Genomic DNA, 22,097 nt, shown 5'->3' on the forward strand with positions numbered 1-22,097 from the left:
TATCAAAGAAAGCCAAAGTGTCGGCCACGAAAGATGGTGCTTAATTAAAAGGTGGCACTCTATTTTTCTACCCTTTTTCCCATAGTGCTGGTCAAATTAATGGGTCATTCAAATTAATCTGGAGTTTTAATAGAGGTTCTTCGGTATGTAAGATGTTCCTTGAGAATGTCAGTACAAAATAAGAATTGAAGACTACGTGGGAGAGAGTGGTTTCTATGTTAAGCCAATTTATTGTTAATTCTAGGCTAAGTCGCGAAAAACTAGTGTAACTGTAAAAGTTTTCTGCTGTTAACATGTCTGTTATACCCTTGTGCATTTATACACTGTGCGTGAGAAACTTAGAAAAGTTTTTATAAATAAAAAGCAGCTTGTTGTAATTTTTTTTTCTTTCTGAAAACTCAGATGTGCATTAGTATAATTGTGATATTACATTATTCCATGGCCCTGCCCCTAATGTGCACAGGCGATTACAATGTTGACATTAAAGATCACCATTTATCCGAGTGTCTAATTTGCTGAACAGATCTTGTTCATTTGCCCTTAGCTTATCAATGCATCACATTCTTTCATTTTTAAAAATCATCACCTCCTAATGAGTCAGAATCTTTATTGGTCAACTAAAGATCAGTGTCATAGCTGAGTTCAAGTAATTTTTATGATGCAGGGTTGTTCCTATTAGAATACACAGCATCACCACCTTATTAAAAACCTTTGGATCTCATTAGTGAGTTTCCACATCCTTTATGAAAATTAGGATAATAGTAAAGTGGGAATACGTTCGTCGCAATACTCGGCATGAACACAAAATTTTGCAATAATAACTTACGCCAAATTTGAGGCTACTTTCGAAAATATTCACTGCTTGGAAATTTTGGTTTAATCCTGCTTGTGTAGAGTTATTACAACTGAGTCACTATGGTTTGTTACAGATTTGCGTTACTTACCAATCTGAAAGAGTTGAAAGTCAAGGATACCAAATTGGATAACAGTGATGTTAAAACTTTGGAGAAACTCACATCACTAGAGAGGCTCACACTACAAAAATGTAGTTTTCAAAGAATCAGGTCAGGTTGTGTAAAGGAAAAGATAAGCAGTCAATTGTTTGATAGAAAATTATTTCAAAAAGTTTACTAAAAAGATTGGTTTCACATGTGCCATTGATTAAGGGTTATTTTTCCTCCAAATCATGTTTTTAGTTTTTACTTCAGAAAATTTGCAACTAGTTTTTAGTATTTCAAACTCTTCTTAAAGCGCATAAATTACATAATTTTATATTGTATATTTTAATACATCAGAGTCTTGGCTTTCGAATGAGCTATTGTTTGCCATGGTGAGACAGACATTGGTTGGTATTTATAGGATTTCCCCAGAGCTCTACTGGAAAAAAGTTTACTGGCATAGTCTCGTAAATTGTGACGTCACAATTCTCATATCCGTTGTTGTGTGCTCTTACCGCTTATTTATCAGCTACGATAATGACTATATCGACGATAATGACGCTAGTGGCAGGCGAAGGTAGGACAACTCCAGAGAATGAATGAAGAGGACAAAGGAATCAGTGTCATTAGTTCTCCATTTACATGTTATTTCTATGATAAGTACCTCAGACTCCAAGAATCATACTATATTTTCCCGATGATATTATGCACTAGCTCTTTATTTTAACGTGATGGTGAGGGTGACAACTGAGACTAATTAATTTTAAGCATTGCGGGATCTCGCAAAAATGCGATAGACATTTAGTCCTAGGGCCACGCAACCGCAGGTCATAATTTAATCGATGGGATTTCATAACCTTTATCAACGACATTACATTTATTGAAGCATAATTAGTTAACCCAGAACATGTGTTTGTATTGGTCGGGCGTTAGCACGATCGCGGGAATTGTTGATTATCTAGACTCTTAGTTTATTATTAGCGCTCTCCAGATTTAATAGCACCGATTGTCACAGAAAAACGCAGCCTTAATGGCAGCGAAATAGATCGACAACCTAAGGCTAAATGAGAACTATGACGTCACATTTTGAGTACCTGAACCAAGTGCTTTTTTTTGCAGGACATACTTTTGACACCCCGTTTTTCATAGTAATATTATTATTTGTGTATTGAATATAGGCTCATTCAAAAGCCAAGACTCTGATGTTTTGAAATATTTAATAAAAAAATTATGTAATTTATGTGCTTTAACAGTTTTATTTTAGAATACTGCTACTTTTAGCTAATGTAGAAGTTGTCTAACCTCCAAAAATAATTTCATCAATAATGTTTGGGAATTATATAGGAGGGATAAACCCATTAACCTCTTCCTATAAGCTTTTCAGCATTGGAAAAACATAAAATAGATTTATTGTACTAACATAAAGAAATAACAAAATATATCACTCTAAAAATTCATGTTAATATAAAATGAAACTAAAACAATACTTCAAGTGTCTAAACCTGCTACTGGAAAGGGTCGTTTATTTATTTTTGTAATGAAAAGGCTAAGAAAATACTGTATCATTCTTAAATTGAACGCCGCTACTATTTACTTATTTGAACCCATAATTGAAAGTGATCAATGGAAAAGTGTTCACAAATGCTTAGTTGAAAAGTGCTACTAAAAAGGAAATAATAACATTATGGTGATTATATTATTATGTTAAACAGTTCCAATAATATTAACCATGTTTATCATTAACAAAAAACTAATTTGTGTTTGTTGTGGTGGCTGCGATAGTTTTCTTGACTGTGTACCTGGGAAGATCAGTTATAACAATTGCCAAATCTAGATCTTAATTCGAAGTTGGTGTAAATTAAATCCATTATATTAAGTTTTGTCTATGACGAGGATGAGAATCTGACATAATGACTTTAAAACAGTCTGATGAACAATGAGAATAATCTTCAAGATTAATGTACAACATTTGTGTAACAGCAGTGATTGCTATGGCGTATTAAACTCGATTTAATAAATTCTGAGCTTTACATTTATTCTTCAAAATTTTGAAAACAACACCAAGGATATAATTAATAACTGTATCTGACTATTTCTGGTCTAAATTATTTTATGGTATAATACAATTCTTACGCTCAATCAATGGATAGAAATTGTCATATTAGGGTTAAAGTGTAGACACCTTCATCTGTCCTGTCTCAGCTAAACCTAAATATCTTTTAAAAATATTGCACTGTTTTTTTTTTATTTTACACTCCTATTAATAGACTCATGTAGTATTCTTGTTATACCTGTGTTACATACTAGCATAGATTTGTAGTGAATATATTTTCATTGTTCAATACAATTTGATACAAACGGCTATCTACATTTTCCCAAGTTCTGATGAGCTAATCAAAATATACTGCCCACTCTCGACTTGATCATCGCCTCGAATAAAAATTTCCTCTTGAAAAGGTTGTAAAAGACCAAAAGAACGTGATTAAATAAAGATTTTATAGTAATTTAAAACACTAACCCACGTGCTTCACCTAACTGACACTGTTTCACAAAAATAGTCACAAAAAGCATAAACACAACCAACCTTGGCACAATAACTAACATTCAATTTGACTCAGCGGATGCTGGATTTATTTTTAATAGTTTTATGTATTGCACAAACACACGCACGCACGCAAACACACACACGCACGCACGCACGCACGCACGCACACACACACACATGCACACATGCAGATGCACACACAGACGCACACGCACACACAGACGCGTGCACAGGCTCACATGCAAAAGCATGCGGAGAAGCACTGACACAGAAATACAAACGGAAACCCACACTGAAGAGCTCGCAGAGACATACGAGGAGACGCACGCAGAGATGCATGCGGAGATGCACGCAAAGACGTATGCGGAAACACCCGCGAAGACACATGCATAGAAACACACAAGCTAGAACGCGCAAGCACACACACCAGCACAAGCACAGTTGCATACACGCATACATACAAACATAAACATATACATATGCATGTACACATACCCATACCCATACCCATACCCATACTCATACCCATCCCCATACCCATACCCATACCCATAACCATACCCATACCCATTCCCATACACATACACATACACATACCCATACCCATACCCATACCCATACCCATACTCATACCCATCCCCATCCCCATACCCATACCCATACCCAGACCCATACCCATACCCATACCCATACCAATACCCATACACATACCCATACCCATACCCATACCCATACACATACTCATACACATACACATACACACATACACACATACACACATACACACATACAGACATACACACATACACACATACACACATACACACATACACACATACACACATACACACATACACACATACACACACATAAAACCACATACACCCATACACACATACACATACGTAAATACACAGACATACACACAAACACACACAAACACACACATACACCTATACGCTCATACACAAATACGCACATACACACATACACACACATACACACACTTAAACACATACACACACACCCACGTGCAGACACACACTTGCAGACACACCCACAGATAAACAAACACACTTACACGCACACTTACACACACACTTCCACACATACACAGATACAGAAATACACACAAACATACCCATAGACCCACATATACTCACATAAACACATTTATACACCCACACGAGCAGACACACAGGCAGACACATGGGCAGACACACACCCACACGAACAGACAGACAGACACACGGGCAGACACACACACATAGGCAGACACACACATACTGTTTCGTTACTAAATTTTTAAATGACTTGTATTAATATAAAATTTTGATAATTTTTGGCAAATAGTGTTCCCAATACATACTTATTATAGGTTTCTTTATCCGTCAACAAGAGGTTTTTGGCTCACGATCTCAACACTGGAATTAAAATGTTATGGTGAAAATCCACTGCTTTAGGATTTTTAAAGACTAACATCATACTGTATCGCCGCTCCTAATTATGTTAAAACTAGTGTTACTAGATTAAAATGCTTGTTAACAATACTTTATTTGTAACAAAAGCTGTTTGTTTTACTTATAAAATATTTTGGATTCCACCCCATTTATAATATTATATAGAGAAAAAAATGATGAAAATAAAACATACTTCCGAACCTAATACCATTGTCAGTCCATTAGCAGAAAAACCTTAATAAACATAACTTAACTTAATAACTTTAACTTAATAAAAATCTCACCCATATCCATACATCAATATTTGGAGGTGTAGCTGCAAATAAATTGTACCGAATTCATTTTTGACTGACTCACACCGCTTCAATTTTCTATAGTGATTTTCCTAACAGTTACATGTTATGAGAAGAATAATAAAAAGTCTTTACATGGATTACTCTGCCCTGATTGAATAAAGTTAGTAATATTATAGTTACAAATGACCTTTTGTTACAGATTTGATTCACTGACCATTCTGAAAGAACTGTATATCAGTTCGGATAAACTGGATTCTGATTTACTTATTGGTATGGATAAGCTGATGTCATTACAAAAGTTGACTTTGCATTCTTGTGGCCTGACAAAACTTCCATTCAGGTCAGTATCTATATGAACTCAGCAGAATGACTTGCTAGGGTTCATGCTGACCGAAGTTTTCTTACTTATCGGCGAAGTTTTTTCTTATGAGAAACTTGTATACAATTTGTTAAAGATTTTTTTTTCGAAGTCTGTCAATTGTTGTAAATTTATAGTATGTCATTATATAACATCTTATATATCTAAAACATAAAAACCCTAAAATAGGCCATTTGGTTTTTGATGTATGTACAATTTTGCCGAATATCATTGGAATGCAAATTTATGCCGCAAAATGACTACATTATAGCCATAAGAATCTAACAAACACATACAAAAACACAGCATGATGTGACATATTATGGTTACTGAGTTGAAAGTATATATTACACAACTTGAAAGTATATATTACACAGCTTTGGCATTTTGCATACTTCATAGCTCTCAGTTTGTTTTTTCTCAGTCATATTGTGGTCAGTCATAACTACAAAATTACAGACTGACTCTTTGCATTCTTCTGCGTTTTAACTTTTACCCAAATACAATGACTTATGATTGGCAATAACATTAAAATTTTAAAAATGGATGATGTTTTTCTTGAATGCCTATTTGAAATAGCATATGCTAGCAGCAGCAGTTGCATATGATGCCTGTTAGCCTACATAGTTATTGTAGTATTTCATACTTATACAACTTTAACTAAAAAAAATTATTGCTCAGTTGATGTGCAGATATCATCACCATAAGTGTCTGGAAGGTAAGAACTCACTACGGTGCATTCTGCATGTAGTACATTATAGTGTTGCAAATAATTGCAGATCATAAACACTAATGAAACTAGATACACTACAGTTACTGTAACAAACCATAGTTACTAAGGTCAACATAATAGAATGAACAATGTGAATATTCTTTAGGACTAATGCATGACATGTGATTGCAGCTATTGGTAACAAAGCCATTTTTAACTTGAAAACTTGTTGTAATTTTTTTTAATTATAGCAAATTCATCAAAATAATTAATACAGTGCGGCCTCAGGGTACGAATACTCCGATATACAATTTTTTCACCTTGTGAGGTAGAACACAATGATTTTTTTACCTCCCAATTTGAATCTTATTTCACCATACGACTTCAGCAAAAGTTTCAGCAAAGAGTTCAAATTTGGCACTTCATGTACTTATTACATACATAAAAATAGCAAAGACCCTAAAATGCTATTCAGTGAAAACTTTTTCACAATGCTTGAAAGTGACACAGTGAGCAATGTTTTTCATCTCAACAATTATCACACGTAAAACCATAGTCTATTCCTTTTAAAACCATTATCAAAATTAGAGTAGCAATCTCTTCAAACAAATACATGGTCAGACAATTTACCTTGAGCTGCTAAAGAAAATCCAATTCATTACGAAAACAGCATCTGTCAGAACTTTTGCCAAAATGGTGAAAAGGTTTTAATAAAATTGAATAAAATCATATTAAAAATAAAGCCAAAACTACTATGTGATACAATTTTAGTAATTCAAAATTGAAGTTCAGTAAATTTGTTAACAATGTAAAATAAAACTTAGTTTTAAGTGTCTGATTAGTAAGTTAAACTTATTTGAAGGAAACTAAAAGTTTATGTTATACGTACATCACTCTTGAAGGTAAAAACTCTCTACGGTACATACTGCCCATAGCACACTGCAACCTTACAGTTTCATGCAGATCATTACCAATAAATACACTAAGTATACTAAAGTTACTGTAGGTAACTATAGTTTCTCAGATAAACATACTATTTTATTACTTACTTTTAATATGTGCAGTACTTGTATAAAATTTTCATGATTTTCAGCAGGAGATGCTCACATTATTTAAATTTGATGGCTTCTATACCCTGCCATCCAATTTTTTACCATGTGATACCAACCTTGAAATGGACAAAAATCATCCTGAGGGTGTACTATACAGCATATATGTTTATGACAAATAATATCAACATGTATCTTATGATGCTTTACTCAAAGTGGTTCCTTGTTTAACTTGATATGATACTTTGACTTAAAATGAAAAACAGTTGAACAGAAGTGCGGAGGTCAAGAATAAAGTCAAGATTAGCATAGCTTATTCAAAGCAGGCTTAATTAGTTTTTTCAACAATTTGATGAGGTAGTCTAAATATATAACATCACCCTCTATTTGAACGTCATCTCTAATAAAGCTTCACTCTGGAGGAGGGGTTGAAAAATACTGAATCTACATTAGATGTTCAAATAGTGGTTTTACAGTAATTTGAAGCAAAAATACATCCGTTCAATCTATGAGCATTATTTTACTAAGATAGTGATAGAGAGCATGAACATAGCTAAACATAGCCAAATAGTAAACATTAAATTTAACTCAGCTTGTGCATGTTTCCTTAGTTTTATATATCACATATCTTATACATAATTCAAAAATTTACTTGTCCAATTTGACAAACAGGGCATCACTAGGCAGGTGAGAGAAAATAAATCAGCTCACCCAAAATTACGCCACTAACAACTTATAATTTTTGATGTTATATGTAGAACACAAGTAAGTTAACTCTTTCGCTACCACAAGCCATATAATACAGCCAGCAAAAAGGTTGTGTCAGAAAAGTGGCAAAGTGGGATTCTAGTAAGCTTCACAGATTAAAATTATTTGTGTATGTTTAGCCAATATAAATATGCCTACAGCCCACCCTGACTTTTTTATCTCTTTTGTTTAGGTCATTTTATTGCAATATCTTATGAGTAATGGCTATGTCAGATGCATTAAAGCTGAAATGCTTCAACAATGTTAAATCTATAAACTCAGGATACTTTTTATTGACTATAAGGACTGCTGAAGAGTGATTATTTTGTTTTTATCCGTAATAATTTTGACAAATCATTTGTCCCGGACATGCTCATGATTGTAATGAAAATTACTAAAAATGAGTTTTCTAAGCTCAATTTTTTCATAGTTGGGGTGTCTTCATGGTATCAGCTTTGTAAGTTGCCAAATTATACCTTTGTCAAATGTTAGGTCTTAAAAAATATGTAGTTATGTTCTGCTAAAAAAAATTTGGTAGCAAAAAAGTTAGAACAATTGTTAGAAACCTTTATTTCTGACCAGCTTGACATAAATAGTGAACAATATAAGAAGTGAAGCAATGGAAAATAATTGACTTCAGGCTGAAAACAATGTTTGTTATTTGACTTGTGCAGTTTATTAAAACTTTGAGGTTTTGTCAGTTGAGCTGAAAAAAACTGAAAAATTACTGTTTAAGCTTTTCCAAATCTTTTTCATAAATATCAAAGCTTTTTTACAGTTGAGAAACTGTAAAGAAATACTGCTTGAAAGGCCACCCACTTTCATACTGACTCTGTATTGAACAATGGAAAATAGAGAAAACATAATTATTAAGTTTTGATTATATGTTGTTTTTGTAAAAATGAGTTTTACTTCATTACTTTGTCACAATTTTTGCACTCTACCAAATAATTAACAGTACTGTCTCTATTGCTATTTGGCAACATAACTCATTTTTCTATAATCTTTTGTTGTTCAAAAATTCAGTTTTCTTCATTCTGGGTGTAAATTAATCAATATGATGTGATCCTTGGTTTTCATTGATTAAAAGCTATATATATGCCTGGTTTAATGGTCGACCTGTAGAACCAAAGAACAGAATACAGTGTATTATCAAAAGATTATTCGCTTCGACATGCAACACAAAATTACCTTGAAAGCAGAAGTTGAAGTTATTAGATAATATTGAATCGTTTGTTACAGCTTTGCTTCATTGCCCAATTTGAAAGAGCTGAACCTATCTTACAGTAGAATAGACTCTGCTGGTCCTGTTTTCATCAAAAATTTGGATTTCCTGGAAAAACTTGACATGCGCAATTGCAACCTCTCCAAATCGCCACTCAGGTAGGTGTGAAATAGAATCACTAAAACATTTGCAAGACTTTGTCGTGTTTATCAACATTACTGTCTGGGTTTCCGTTTTGAACCTTTTGGCATGGTCCTGAATGGTTAAATTCAAGACCTCTAAATATTAAGTTAGATTGCTGGATGAATAATTAGCCTGTACTGCACTGAAACTGACTTTATTGTAGTAAGAGACAACTACCTGCTTAACAAACCTATGTCCGCCCATGCGGTATCACTTTGTAATAGACATTATTAAAATCAGTTTATCTGTTTGTAAATACGCGTTACAGCAACTCATTGTTGAGATAATTAAGTGCAATAGACTCCATACTATGGTTTTAGGGTCAAAAATTTGTTTTAGTGGTCATATGCAAGCCGTTCATGTGGCTAAAAACTTCTCTTTGTTTAGGCAAAAATAAAATATGCATTTAGTAAGCATGTGCAAACAGTTTATTTAGCTGAAAGTTTCTCTTTGTTCACACAAAAAAGTATGTATTCTCAATGGCTAAGCAAAAAAGTTTTGCTCAGCCAAAAATTGTTTGAATCTTAATATCAACTAATTCAGCAGTGTAAACAAAGTTGAGATAAGAAGAAATCTATTGCATTCAAACAAAAGCGATAGTCAGAATGCAATTAACCGAGCAATCAGCACAACAGTTTTCATCTTTATTTCTTCATTTGTTATAAGTATTGTTCATTTATGTAATTTTTTTTTGAATTTATAGTTAGATTACATGGTAGGTTATTACTATTGTTTATAAATTGCACTTATAAATTAACTTATATATAAATCATTTTCTATTGCACCACAAAAACTGTTTATGGCTCCAAACTCTAGCAAGCGAGAGTTTGGAGCTCGATAACCTTTTTGTGCAATTTTATTAAATATAGTTATACATTTAAAGTGAAAACATGCCTACAAATTGAGAATGATGAGCCATTTTTCCGGTTCACTTGTTTTTTGCTAAAACAATCATTCCAGATGTGTCCCTGGCCTTTGCAAACCTGGCACTGGAGGGGTTATGGTCAGGACAATCTGTTTGCAACTGCTGGGCCCACTTCGTCATTTGCTGCATCAGAGATGCAAGCCAGTTGATAATCTGGTTTTGCAATATTGCTACCTGTTTGGCAAGCCTGTTTTACGCGCTGGACAATAATTTATCAGCATCCCCCAGACAGTATCTAGAAAAAATCTGCATCAGGCTGAACTGTGTCGGTCATTGTAGGGGTGGGTATGGGCAGTAACTATGTAATACAACTTATATTTAGACGATGATAAAAAGATGTCTGCTCTTGACCAGTTTGACAAAAATACACTTTCTACAATTAATAATGTGGTGTTAATATTATGAACAGAACATCAAAACATAATAACTAAGTTGCAACCAGTCAATCATTGAAAATAATAATCAGTAGAAAAACAATAAAACCAAAATTGTTTATTACTGCTGAGTTTACTTTGAAATAAAGTTTTTAAACCTCTCTTTTTCAAGACTTTTTCCTCTTGCATAAATTATGCTTGCACTTCAATTTCGTGTTAATATGTTGAGCATTAAAATAAATTAAAATTTATTTGTGCTATTTCATTGATTAATTATTGGTCACCATATCTTTAGTTACTGTATAACATGTAACTATGGTTTTTCAATTTGTTTTTCTATACAACCTAAAGTGTGTATCATTTGAATTTTGACCTATAAAATAACTTACAGAATACATTTTTTTTCTTTAGAAGTATTCGGATCAGAATGCAAAAATCAAAATTGTGTTAAAGTTTTATTGTTTATAACCATATGTTACAGTTTTTGAGACTGTCCACCCTTAGGTGTGCCATTGTCAGAAAGAAAACTCTGATAGTTGTATTGTCATTAAAATTTGAGTTCAATTAAAAATTTCAACATGCATAGTTGCAAATTATCTAAATAATGACTCAAGCAGGTGTAAAACCTTATTCAAAATCACTTTTTTGTATTTTTTTGTTGTATTTGTGACTTTCTCCGTATGAATCTGGCAATAAAAAATTGAATTCAACCGAAAAATTGACATGCATAGTTCGAACTTATTCAAATGATCAGTCTGGTAGATGTAAAATTTTGGTCAAAATCCCTTGTTGTAAGATTTGGTTATATTCGTAGTCAAATTTGTTTGTATGAATTTTCTCTTTTTACTCCTTTAGGCTCAGCTGATATGAAAACTTATGCACGCAAGCAATGTTTCACCAATGTAATGAGGGAGAGCATAAACACAACTTAACCTAACAGAATAATTAACATTAACCTGAACATAAAGTTAAAATGATTCATCAGTCTTGTGTATCACTTGTTTTATAATTTGACCATGTACTTGTTCAATTTGAAAAACAGGGCAGGTGATAGAAAACATAAACACAACCCACCAAAAATCACGACACTCACAATTCTTAAAAGTTTGATGTGATATATTTAATTTTAGCTGAAACAACTTTGGTAAATGGTTCATCTTGGACATGATCCCGGTTGCAGCAAAACTGACCAAAAAACTGTCTGAGTTAGACTTGTAACACAGTCGTGGCATTTTCATGGCGTCTGCTTTATATGACAAATGATACATTCCCTTTTTCGATATTTGATTTTAACATATATGTAATTGGGTTCCACTAAGAGAATGAATTTGCTATCAAAAGAGTTAAGGCAATCATTAGAGAACTGTACTCCTGTCCAGCTGGTTCTAACCCGTGATAAACTTCATTGTGATTATGTTACATGAGCAGTTTTTTAAAATGTTGAAGCTATTTCATTGTACATTAAATAAGCTGTAAAAATGAGCCATAGGAAATCAACAAAGCACAATTATTAAGTATTGATTACTTGTAATCTTTGTGAAATTAAATTTCTCGTCAGCTTTTTGTAAAAGTTTTGGCTTTCTGCCAACTCTGCATTTACACTGCCACATTTCTATGGTAATTTGGCAGCGAAACTCATTTTCTTTGATATCTACAACTTCGATCATTCATTTTTAATAATTCTAGATTTAAAATTCCAAATAGGACATGGTTATTGGTACACCATAGGTGATTACTCAATATACGCATGATTAGACTGTTGACCTGCCACACCAAATAACATAATATGTTGTATTCTTGAGAAAGTATTTGTTCAAATGTAGAACCACTAACTTGGATACCAGAGTTTGAAGTCATTGGATAATTTTAGAACTTTCCATTACAGACTTGCTTCCCTGACCAGCTTGAAAGAGCTGAACCTCTCTCACAATAAATTTGATCCTGTTACTCCTGTTGTCATGAGAAAATTGGGTTCACTGGAGAAACTCAACATGGAGTTTTGCACGTTTGCTAAATCCCAAGTCAGGTAAGACTGAAATAGTATGCCAAAGAAAAGTTATACAACACTTTGCCTTAGTGATAAAATCTATTGTATTAATTTCTTCTTTTGATTTCTGGTTTTAAATGTTTAAATTCAAAACTTGTGTATAGGAAAACATTTTTTTTTATAAAACTGTAGCTTGTACTGCATGTAACTGACTCTATTGTAGTAAGAGTCTTGTTCCGGCATTACAAACCTATGTGAGGCCGTGTGATTTTGCTTTGTGATGCACATTTTTAAAATCACTAGTTCATTGGTTTGTAAATATGTGTTACAACAACTTATTATTGGCATTAGTTAGTTACAGTAAACTATCTACTATTTTCTCAAAGATAAAATCTGTCCCACGAGCAAACGAGCGGAGCGAAGTGTGGGAGTTTTTATGATAAATGCATGTGCACACAACTTACGAAAATTATTCATCAACAATGAGACGAACCCTTGGCTAGAAATTTCATCAACAAATTTAGGCATCGTTTTGTAAAGTCGTTAAAGTATAATAACGTTACAAAACACATTTAAGCCTATTTAAATATGTTACCAAGTCTTTGTAAACCGTCGGTATTATCTTTAAACTTACCCATCTGATCGGATTATACCCAAATAGACAGATTAATTTCGACGAAAATTGCTACAAAACGCTTGAAAAGCTTGGTTAAATAAAAGTCAAGACTGAAAATTGAAACGCCAATAAAGCCGTGCGACAGATAGTAGAACTATTTAGCAGTGCGCATTTCACGAGAAAACCGTGCTCATTTCATCAGTCTATGGCATTTTTTACTTGTAATCAAATTTTTTCGAAGGTTTTTTGTAATAAACGTAGACCGTTTGAGGCGTAGACCGATTTAAAGGTACAAAATTGTGGTACACAGTTTATCAGCTTGTGTTTTTTGTCCAATCACCAAAGGTTTCATTATTTGAAACGTTAGCCAAAAATCTTTACAACTTATGTACAAGCTAGGGCCGAACTACAACGCCCCTTCATGACGAGAACATTTTTTATTTTGCTACAGTTTTATACACGTGAATGCTCCTACTCGCTTTCTGTTAAAGATCGCTTATCAAAACCATTCTACATTCAACGCAACCAACTTTCAAACTGTGTATAGTGCACAGTAGCTTGTCATTTTACTTCTAATTTGGCATTTCAGAGTTATAATAAACATATTTCTTTATTGTTGTTGAATTACATACATTACAGTAAATTAGGCCTACAGCTTTATAACACTTGTATAACAGCTTTTATTTTGCTGCAGCTTGCAGAAATCTTCCAGATGCCACGAACGCTCATAGGTTTTCTATTATTGCTGTGTTACTATATTAACAATATTGGTTATTTTAATAATATCAGTGCATTTTACTTATAATATTGACCAACATTGCATTTCTCCTATTGCAAGGGAGAGATATGAACGTGTAATATTTTCCTTTCATTGTTGTTGTTTGTCATGACCAAACACTTTTTAAATAAATTTTCTAAAAACCTATATAAATACCACAACTTCACGATATTGCTACCTATGACGTTTTGAAATGTAAACAAAATTGTGTATTAGTTTTCTATTATTACTATATTAATAAAATTGATTATTCTAAGAATATCAGTGCATTTTACTTCTAATATTGGCCAATATTGCATTTCTCCTATTGCAGGGGGAAAATATAAACATATTTTCCATTCATTATTGCTGTTTGTTGTATATAATGACACCCACACCTAGTACATTACAGCTACCATTGCAGTTATCCTATTGCACTGCAGAGCCATTTGATTGCTAATATTGCATTTCTCAACCATCAGTACCCTTTTTTTTTGCCAATATCTCTGGCCATCTCTTTGGTCGTGGGCTGTATGACAGCGGAAGTTTTAGTTATTATATAGCTTACAAATAGCATTTACAAAGTAAAATGGATGTAACTATTTTTGATTGCACAAGAAAAGACAGCTTTCACTCCAAACTCTAGCAAACCTATCAATGGGTGAAATCGGCTTCTACACAATATTATCAAATATATTTATAAAGTGAAAATATGCCTACAAATTTACAATAATGAACAGTTTTTCCTAGTTTGGTTGTTTCTTGCAAAGACAGTTTTTTGGATGTGGCATTGGCCTTCACAAACCTGACCTTTAAAGGGTTAGTGTCATGTCATAATTTTCGCAACTGCTGAACCTGCTTTATCAGCTGTGCAGCAGGCATGCTCGCCAGTTAAGAAGCCGATTTTGCAAAATTGCCAATTTTTTGGCAAAACCTTTCTCTACGGCTCAAACACAAATCTGCTGGCATTCCTAAACCATATTTTGAGAAAATACGTGTCAGCCTAAATTGCGTCGGTCAGTGCGGGCTGCGGTATGGGCAGTAACTATCTAATGTACCTTATATTTAGATTGTTCTAAAAACATCTACTCATTACCAGTTTGACAAAAAGTCGTTTTTCATAATCAATAATGCTAGTGGATATAATCAACAGAACAGCAAGACATAGTAACTATCAGCATCTCCTTTTCAGGACGTTTTTGTCTTGCACAACCTACGCTTTCACTTCCATGTCTTGTTATTAAATTGAAGATTAAATATAATTTTTTGATTATTCTAATTACTTTGTAGATTAATTATTAGTCATTGTATTTTTACATTAATGTCTAACATGCAACTATGGGCTTCAAATTGGTTTGACCGTACAATTTAAAATGTGTATTATTGGAATTTTGACCCATAAAAGTGACTTACATAATACATTTGCTCCTTTAAAAACATTTGGATGTGCATGCTACATTCAAATTTATTTAAAATTTTAATTTTTTATAACCATATATGTAAGAATTATGACACTGAACCTCCTCAAGCAGGCCATTGTGGTAAAAAGGACTCGAAGTACTTGTCATTAATTATATGGGTTCAATGAAAAAACTTGACATGCGTAGTTGCAAACTATTAAATGATCAACCATGCAGGTAAAAACATATACATATAAAATATAACGAAATATATACATATATACATATACAATGCAGGTAACCAGGTGTAATGTTTCATTCAAATATGTTTTTTGGTATTTTATTTTCAGTCAGATTTCTTAGAGAAATAGTCGTAAAAGTAATGAGAGAAGGTACAAGATAATGAGCTTACTTGGTGGTTTTATTGGTACTTGTAAATTATTTCAAAGTTCAACTGAGGTCATAGAAAATAGTTCACTCTGGATTTTAATTAAAATTTTGATAGCTAGCAAAGGTCCAAAAACTTTTGCATTAACACCGCTTCTATGATTTCATTCCTATCTAATGACTGAGAGCAAATAGAAGTCGGGTTAAGTCTGAAAATACTTCTATTATCAAATTTGAGTTAAATGTAAAAGCAAAAGTTAGGTGGTTATATGAAAGCAATAAATCTATTAACCTCTTTTTGATAAGCTTTTTCAGCATTGGAAAAACTAAAATTAGATTAAGTGTACTACATGTAATATAAGTAAATAGCAAACTAAACTCTTATAAATTTTCTTGGTAATTCATAATAAAATAAAAACAATGCTTCACGTGTCTAGATCTACAGCTGAACAAGTAATTTTATTCCTTTTTGTAATGCAGTCGAGTTACTAGCCCGTTAATGGAGAATATTTCACTCTGAATTTTAATTACCTCATAACCTGTGTTTAAATGCGATATTTATCTGATGAACGCCTTTATCTGAATGCCACCTCTAATATGACGCCACAGAGAAGGGTAACAAAATACAGTGCCATCCCTTAAGTGAAGACATTGCCATTTGACTTCCTTGATCTTTGCGAACCCACAATAGAACTTGGTCCGTAAATTAGAGTCTAAAAATTGGTAATGTTTCACTAGTGTTACATCTCTAAACTTCAGGTAATTTCTAATGATTAAAAAGACCACTGAAGAGCAATTATTTAGTTTTTAGCTGTAATAATTTTGAGGAATCTTTCGTCTCGAACAAGTTTATTGTTGCAGAAAAATTGACCAAAAAACTGCCTTAGCTCATTTGTGTCATAGTTGTGATGTGTACATGGCAACTTTGTAATACGACAAAGTATTCAAATTTATTCAAGAATTAGATTTTTAAAAATATGGAATTTTGTCCCGCTTAGATTTAATTTGATAGCAAAAAAACTGAGGTAATCATTATAAACTTTTATTCCTGACCAGCTTGACCTAAAAAGTAAGCAATGCATGGCGTAAAACTATTGAAAATATTTGACTCCATGTTGAAAGTAAGTTTTAATATGCGACTTATGCAGTTTATTAAAATTTTGATGTTTTGTTAGTTGAGCTCAAAAATTTCTAAAATTTTTTTAAAGTTTTTTTTATAGCTATCAAAGCTGTCTTATGGCTGTGAAGCTGAAAAAAATATTGCTTGAAAAGGCAACCACTCCTGTGTTAATTTTTTATTGAACAATAGAAAATCAACAAAATATAATTATTAAGTTTTGATGATATGTAGTCTTTGTAAAATTAAACTTTATCTCATATTTCTGTCACAGTTGCTGCCCCTGCCAAATCTGCATTTACGGTAATACCTCTATTGTAAATTGGCAACATAACTAATTTTCCTTTGCTGTCTAATTATTCAGTTTTTTGTTTGTTCTAGATATACAATTGTCAACATGATGTGATTATTGGTTGCTATTGAGTGATAACTCCATATAAGCCTAGTTGAATGATTGACCTGTAGAACAAAAAACATAGCTCGTTGTATTGTCATGGAAATATTTGCTCCAACATGCAACAACTAACCTTTAATGGAAAGGTTGAATTCATTGGATAACTTTAACCTTTGGTTACAGACTTGCTTCACTGCCCAGCTTGAAAGAGCTGAACCTCTCTCACAGTACAATGGATTCTGCTCGTCTTGTTTTCCTCAAAAATCTGCATTCCATAGAGAAACTTGACATGCGCTACTGCAGCTTCTCTAAATCGCCACTCAGGTAGGTGTAAAATAGTATAGCAAAATACTTTTACAAGATTTTGTTGAGTTTCAGAACATTACTGTGTTAGTTTCTGCTTTAACTTTTTTTAATAATCCTGAATTTTCAAATTCAAAAGCTGTTAATAGGATGTTAGATTGCTCAAAAAAACACTTAGTCTGTACTGCACCGTAACCAACCACATTGCGTTACGAGACTTGTCCCAGCGTAACAACATTTTCGGCTTTCTGCAAACTCTACATTTACGCTAGCTGGTGTCTATTGTAAATTGGGAATACAGCTCATTTTCTTTGATATTTGTTTATTTGTCTACTTTGGTAATTCATTTCATTCATTCTAGGTTTAAAATGCTCAGTATAACAAGATTATGGATTTACACTGAGAGGTTAGCCTGTTCACCTGTAACACCAAATAACACAATATGTGGTATGCTTGTGGAATTAGTTGCTTCAACGTAAAACAAGTAACTTTGAAAGCAAAGTTTGAAGTCATCGGATAATTTTTGAACTTTATGTTACAGACTTGTCTCACTGGGCAGCTTGAAAGAGCTGAATCTCTCCTACAGTAAAATAGATTCTGCTAGCCCTGTGGTCATTGAAAGTATAGATTCGCTGGAAAAAATTAACATAGAGTCTTGCGAGTACGATAAACTCCAACTCAGGTAAGACTAAAATAGTATCCTTAAGAACTCACACAAGACTTTCCTCGTTTATGAAAATTATTGTATGAGTTTCTTCATTTAACCTTCTTGCATGGATCTGAGTTTTTAAATTCAAGACGGGTAAATAAACAACCAGGATGCTTTTTAAATAATTAGCCTGTGTACCACACTGCAACCGACTCTATCATAGTAAGAAACTTGTTCCGACCTAGCAAACCTATGTGAGGCCGAGTGGGTTCACTTTGTAATGAACATTTTTAAAATCATTTTAACAGTTTGTAAATTTGTGTTACATCAACTAATTATTGCCATCAATAACCTTTTGTTTTTAATATATATTTTGGTCACAGGACAGGTTATTATTGTTATATAGCTTACAAATTGCACTTATATATTAATTTACATATAACTAATTTTATATTGCACAAAGAAAGCCAGTTTTGGCCTTAAACTCTAGCAAAGATATTAATGGGGGCAATGGGATTTTATGCAATCTTATTCAATATAGTTATAACGCATAAATTGGCCTACAAATTTCAAATGCTGAACCATTTTCCCAGTTTGGTTGCTTCTTGCTAAGACAGCTTTTTGTGGATGTGCCGCTGCCCTTCAAAAACCTGACTCTAAAAAGCTTCAAGGCCATGTGGTTGTTTTTGCAACCATTGAACCTGCTTCAACAGCTGTACAGCAGGGATGCTAGTCAGTTAAAAAGATCATTTTGCAATATTGCCACTCTTTTGGCAAGATCTTTCTATATTGACCAAACAAAAGTTTGCTGGCTTTCTCTTGACTGCATCTCGTGAAAATCTGTGTCAGCCTAAACCGCGTTGGTCAGTACAGGTGTCGGTTTGGGCAGTAACTATCTAATGTAATTTGTATTTAGTTTCATGTAAAAACGTCTAAGCACAACCAGTTTGACTAAAAGCCATTTTCCATAATAAATAAGGTGATGTTTATATTATCAACAGAACAGCAAAACATAATAACTAAGCCCTGACTAGTCATTCATTAAAAATAATAACATGACTAACAGAAAAGCAATAAAACCAAATTGTAAAATTATTGCTGAGTTTTCTCAGATAATTTACTCAAACAGATTGTTTCACAACATATCCTTGTCAGAAGTTTTTCTATTTGTGCATCTTAAGCTCGCTCCTCATTGATTTGTTTTTAATTTTGAAATTGAAATATAATTCAAACTAACTTTGTTACTTCATTGATTAATTATTAGTCATTGTGTTTTTATGTTACTGTATAATGTGTAACTATGGGCTTCCCATTGGTTTGACCATGCAGTGCCAAGTATGTTTGATTGCAGAATACTTACAGAATACAAATGTTATTTTAGTAATATTTAGATCAGCATGGAAAGGTCTACTTTGTGTTAACATTTTTTTTGTTTATAACCATATGTTACAGATTTATGACACTGTCTACCCTTAAGTGTTCTATTGCAGGAGAGAGAACACCGATAGTTGTATTGTCATTAAAATTTTTAGTTCGATTAAAAATGTTGACATGCATGTTTGCTAATTATCTGAATTATTACTCAAGCAGATACAAAACTTCATTCAAAATGACTTTTTGTATTATTTGGTTGCATTTGTGACCTTCTCCGTATCATTTTTTCAGGAAAAAAATAAAAATTTAGGTGTAAAAATAAAGAACTTGGCATCGTAGTTACATTTTATTCATATGATCAAACAGAGAGATTTAAAATTTTATTCAAAATCCTTTGTGGTAATTTTCAAGTATATTCTAAGTTTCTTTTTATGAGTTTTTTCTTTAGACTGCTTTGCTCAGTTGATATGAAAATTTATGCACACCCAACTGATGTTTCACCAGTGTAATGAGGGAAAGAATAAACACAGCAAAACCTAGCCTAATAGTTGACATTAAACTTAACATTAAGTTAAAATGGTTTATCAGTTTCATGTATGACACATCTTATAATTAGACAATGTACTTGTTCAATTTGACAAGCAGAACTTTGCTAGGCGAGTGATAGAAACATAAACACACCCCACCCAAAATCACGACACTTACATTTCCTAAAATTTTGATGTGAAATATTTATTTTTAGCTGAAACAACTTTTATGAATGGTTAATCTCAGTCATGCTTTTGGTTGTAGCAAAAATGACTAAAAAACTGTCTGAGTTGGACCTGTAGCACAGTCGTGGCATTTTCATGGCATTGGATTTATATGACAACTTATACATACCCTCTATAAATATTTCATTTTAACATATATGTAATTAGGTTTCATTAAAATAATGAATTTGCTATCAAAAGAGTTAAGGCAATCGTTATAAACCTCTACTCCTGTCCAGCTGGCTCTAACCCATGCTGAACGTCACTGGTAATATGCCGCATGTGCAGTTTTCAAAATGTTGAAGTTTTGTTATGGTGCATGAAAGAAACTGTGAAAAGTAGTGATATAAAATCAACAAAACATAATTATCAAGTTTTGATTATTTGCAGTCATTGTGAAATTAGATTTTACCTCATTTTTAGACAACGTTTTGACCTTTTGCCAACTGTGCGTTTACACTGCCATGTCTCTATTGTAATCTGGCAATAAAACTCATTTTCTTCAATATTTACTGCCTCGCTCATTCGTTTTTCTTAATTCTAGATTTAAAATGCTGAATATAACATGATTATTATTTTACACTGAGTGCTTACTCAATATACGCATGGTTAGACTGTCGACTTGTAAAACCAAATAAAAGAATATTTTGTATTCTTGTGAAATAAATTATTTTAACGTGGAACCAGTAACTTGGATTGCAGAGTTTTAAGTCATTAGATCATTTTAGGACCTTCCATTACAGATTCGCTTCACTGGCCAGCTTGAAAGAACTGACTCTCTCTCACAATAAATTCGATCCTGTTAGCCCTGCTGTCATGAGAAATATTGGTTCACTGGAAAAACTCAACATGGAGTTTTGCAAATTTGCTAACTCTAAAGTAAGGTAAGACTGAAATAGTATCCCAAAGAAAACTTATACAAGACTTTGCCTTGTTGATGAAAATCATTGTATGGGTTTCTTCTTTTGATCACATTGTACTGTTTCGAATGTTTAAATTTAATTCGCGCAAATAGAAAACTGTTTTTTTAGAATTAATCAGTCTGTCCTGCAGTGTAACCAAATCTATCGTAGCAAGAAACATCTCCGACATTGCAAACCTATGTGAAGCTGTGTGGTTTTGCTTTGTGATGCACCTCTCTAAAATCACTTTATTGGTTGGTAATTTTATGTTACAACTCATTATTGGCGTTAGTAGTTACAATAAACTCTGTACTACTTTTTCTGCAATAAAAACAGTTCTTAGTACGCACATGCAAAATGTTTGTGTGGCCGAAAGTTTCTCTTCATCTTCGCGAAAATTTTATATAGTTACAATAAACTCTCTACTACTTTTTCTGTGATAAAAACAGTGCTTAGTATGCATGTGCAAAATGTTTATGTGGCCGAAAGTTTCTCTTCATCTACACAAAAAGTTTATATTCTTTAAAGCTATGCGTAAAAGTTTTGCTTGACTCAAAAATTGTTTGAATGGTAATATCAGCTAGTTCAGCAGTACAAAAATACATGGTGTCAGAATATATGGATTGCATTCAAACAAAATCTCAGAA

At 32.9% G+C, this 22,097-nt stretch overlaps 1 protein-coding gene across 1 annotated transcript in view; it reads left to right on the top strand.

Annotated features, from left to right (window-relative positions):
* Nucleotides 1–9,453: 9,453 nt before the first annotated feature.
* The window catches only part of LOC137410408 (leucine-rich repeat and death domain-containing protein 1-like), a 34,821-nt gene continuing 22,177 nt past the window's right edge, over nucleotides 9,454–22,097 (top strand). Inside the window, exons 1-5 of the mRNA XM_068095828.1 lie at nucleotides 9,454–9,488; nucleotides 12,698–12,838; nucleotides 17,654–17,794; nucleotides 18,315–18,455; nucleotides 21,292–21,432. Coding sequence (XP_067951929.1) covers nucleotides 9,454–9,488; nucleotides 12,698–12,838; nucleotides 17,654–17,794; nucleotides 18,315–18,455; nucleotides 21,292–21,432 — 599 coding nt within the window. The remainder of the gene's footprint in view (nucleotides 9,489–12,697; nucleotides 12,839–17,653; nucleotides 17,795–18,314; nucleotides 18,456–21,291; nucleotides 21,433–22,097) is intronic.

Source organism: Watersipora subatra, unplaced genomic scaffold (genome assembly GCF_963576615.1).
Source record: "Watersipora subatra unplaced genomic scaffold, tzWatSuba1.1 SCAFFOLD_80, whole genome shotgun sequence".
NCBI lineage: Eukaryota > Metazoa > Bryozoa > Gymnolaemata > Cheilostomatida > Watersiporidae > Watersipora > Watersipora subatra.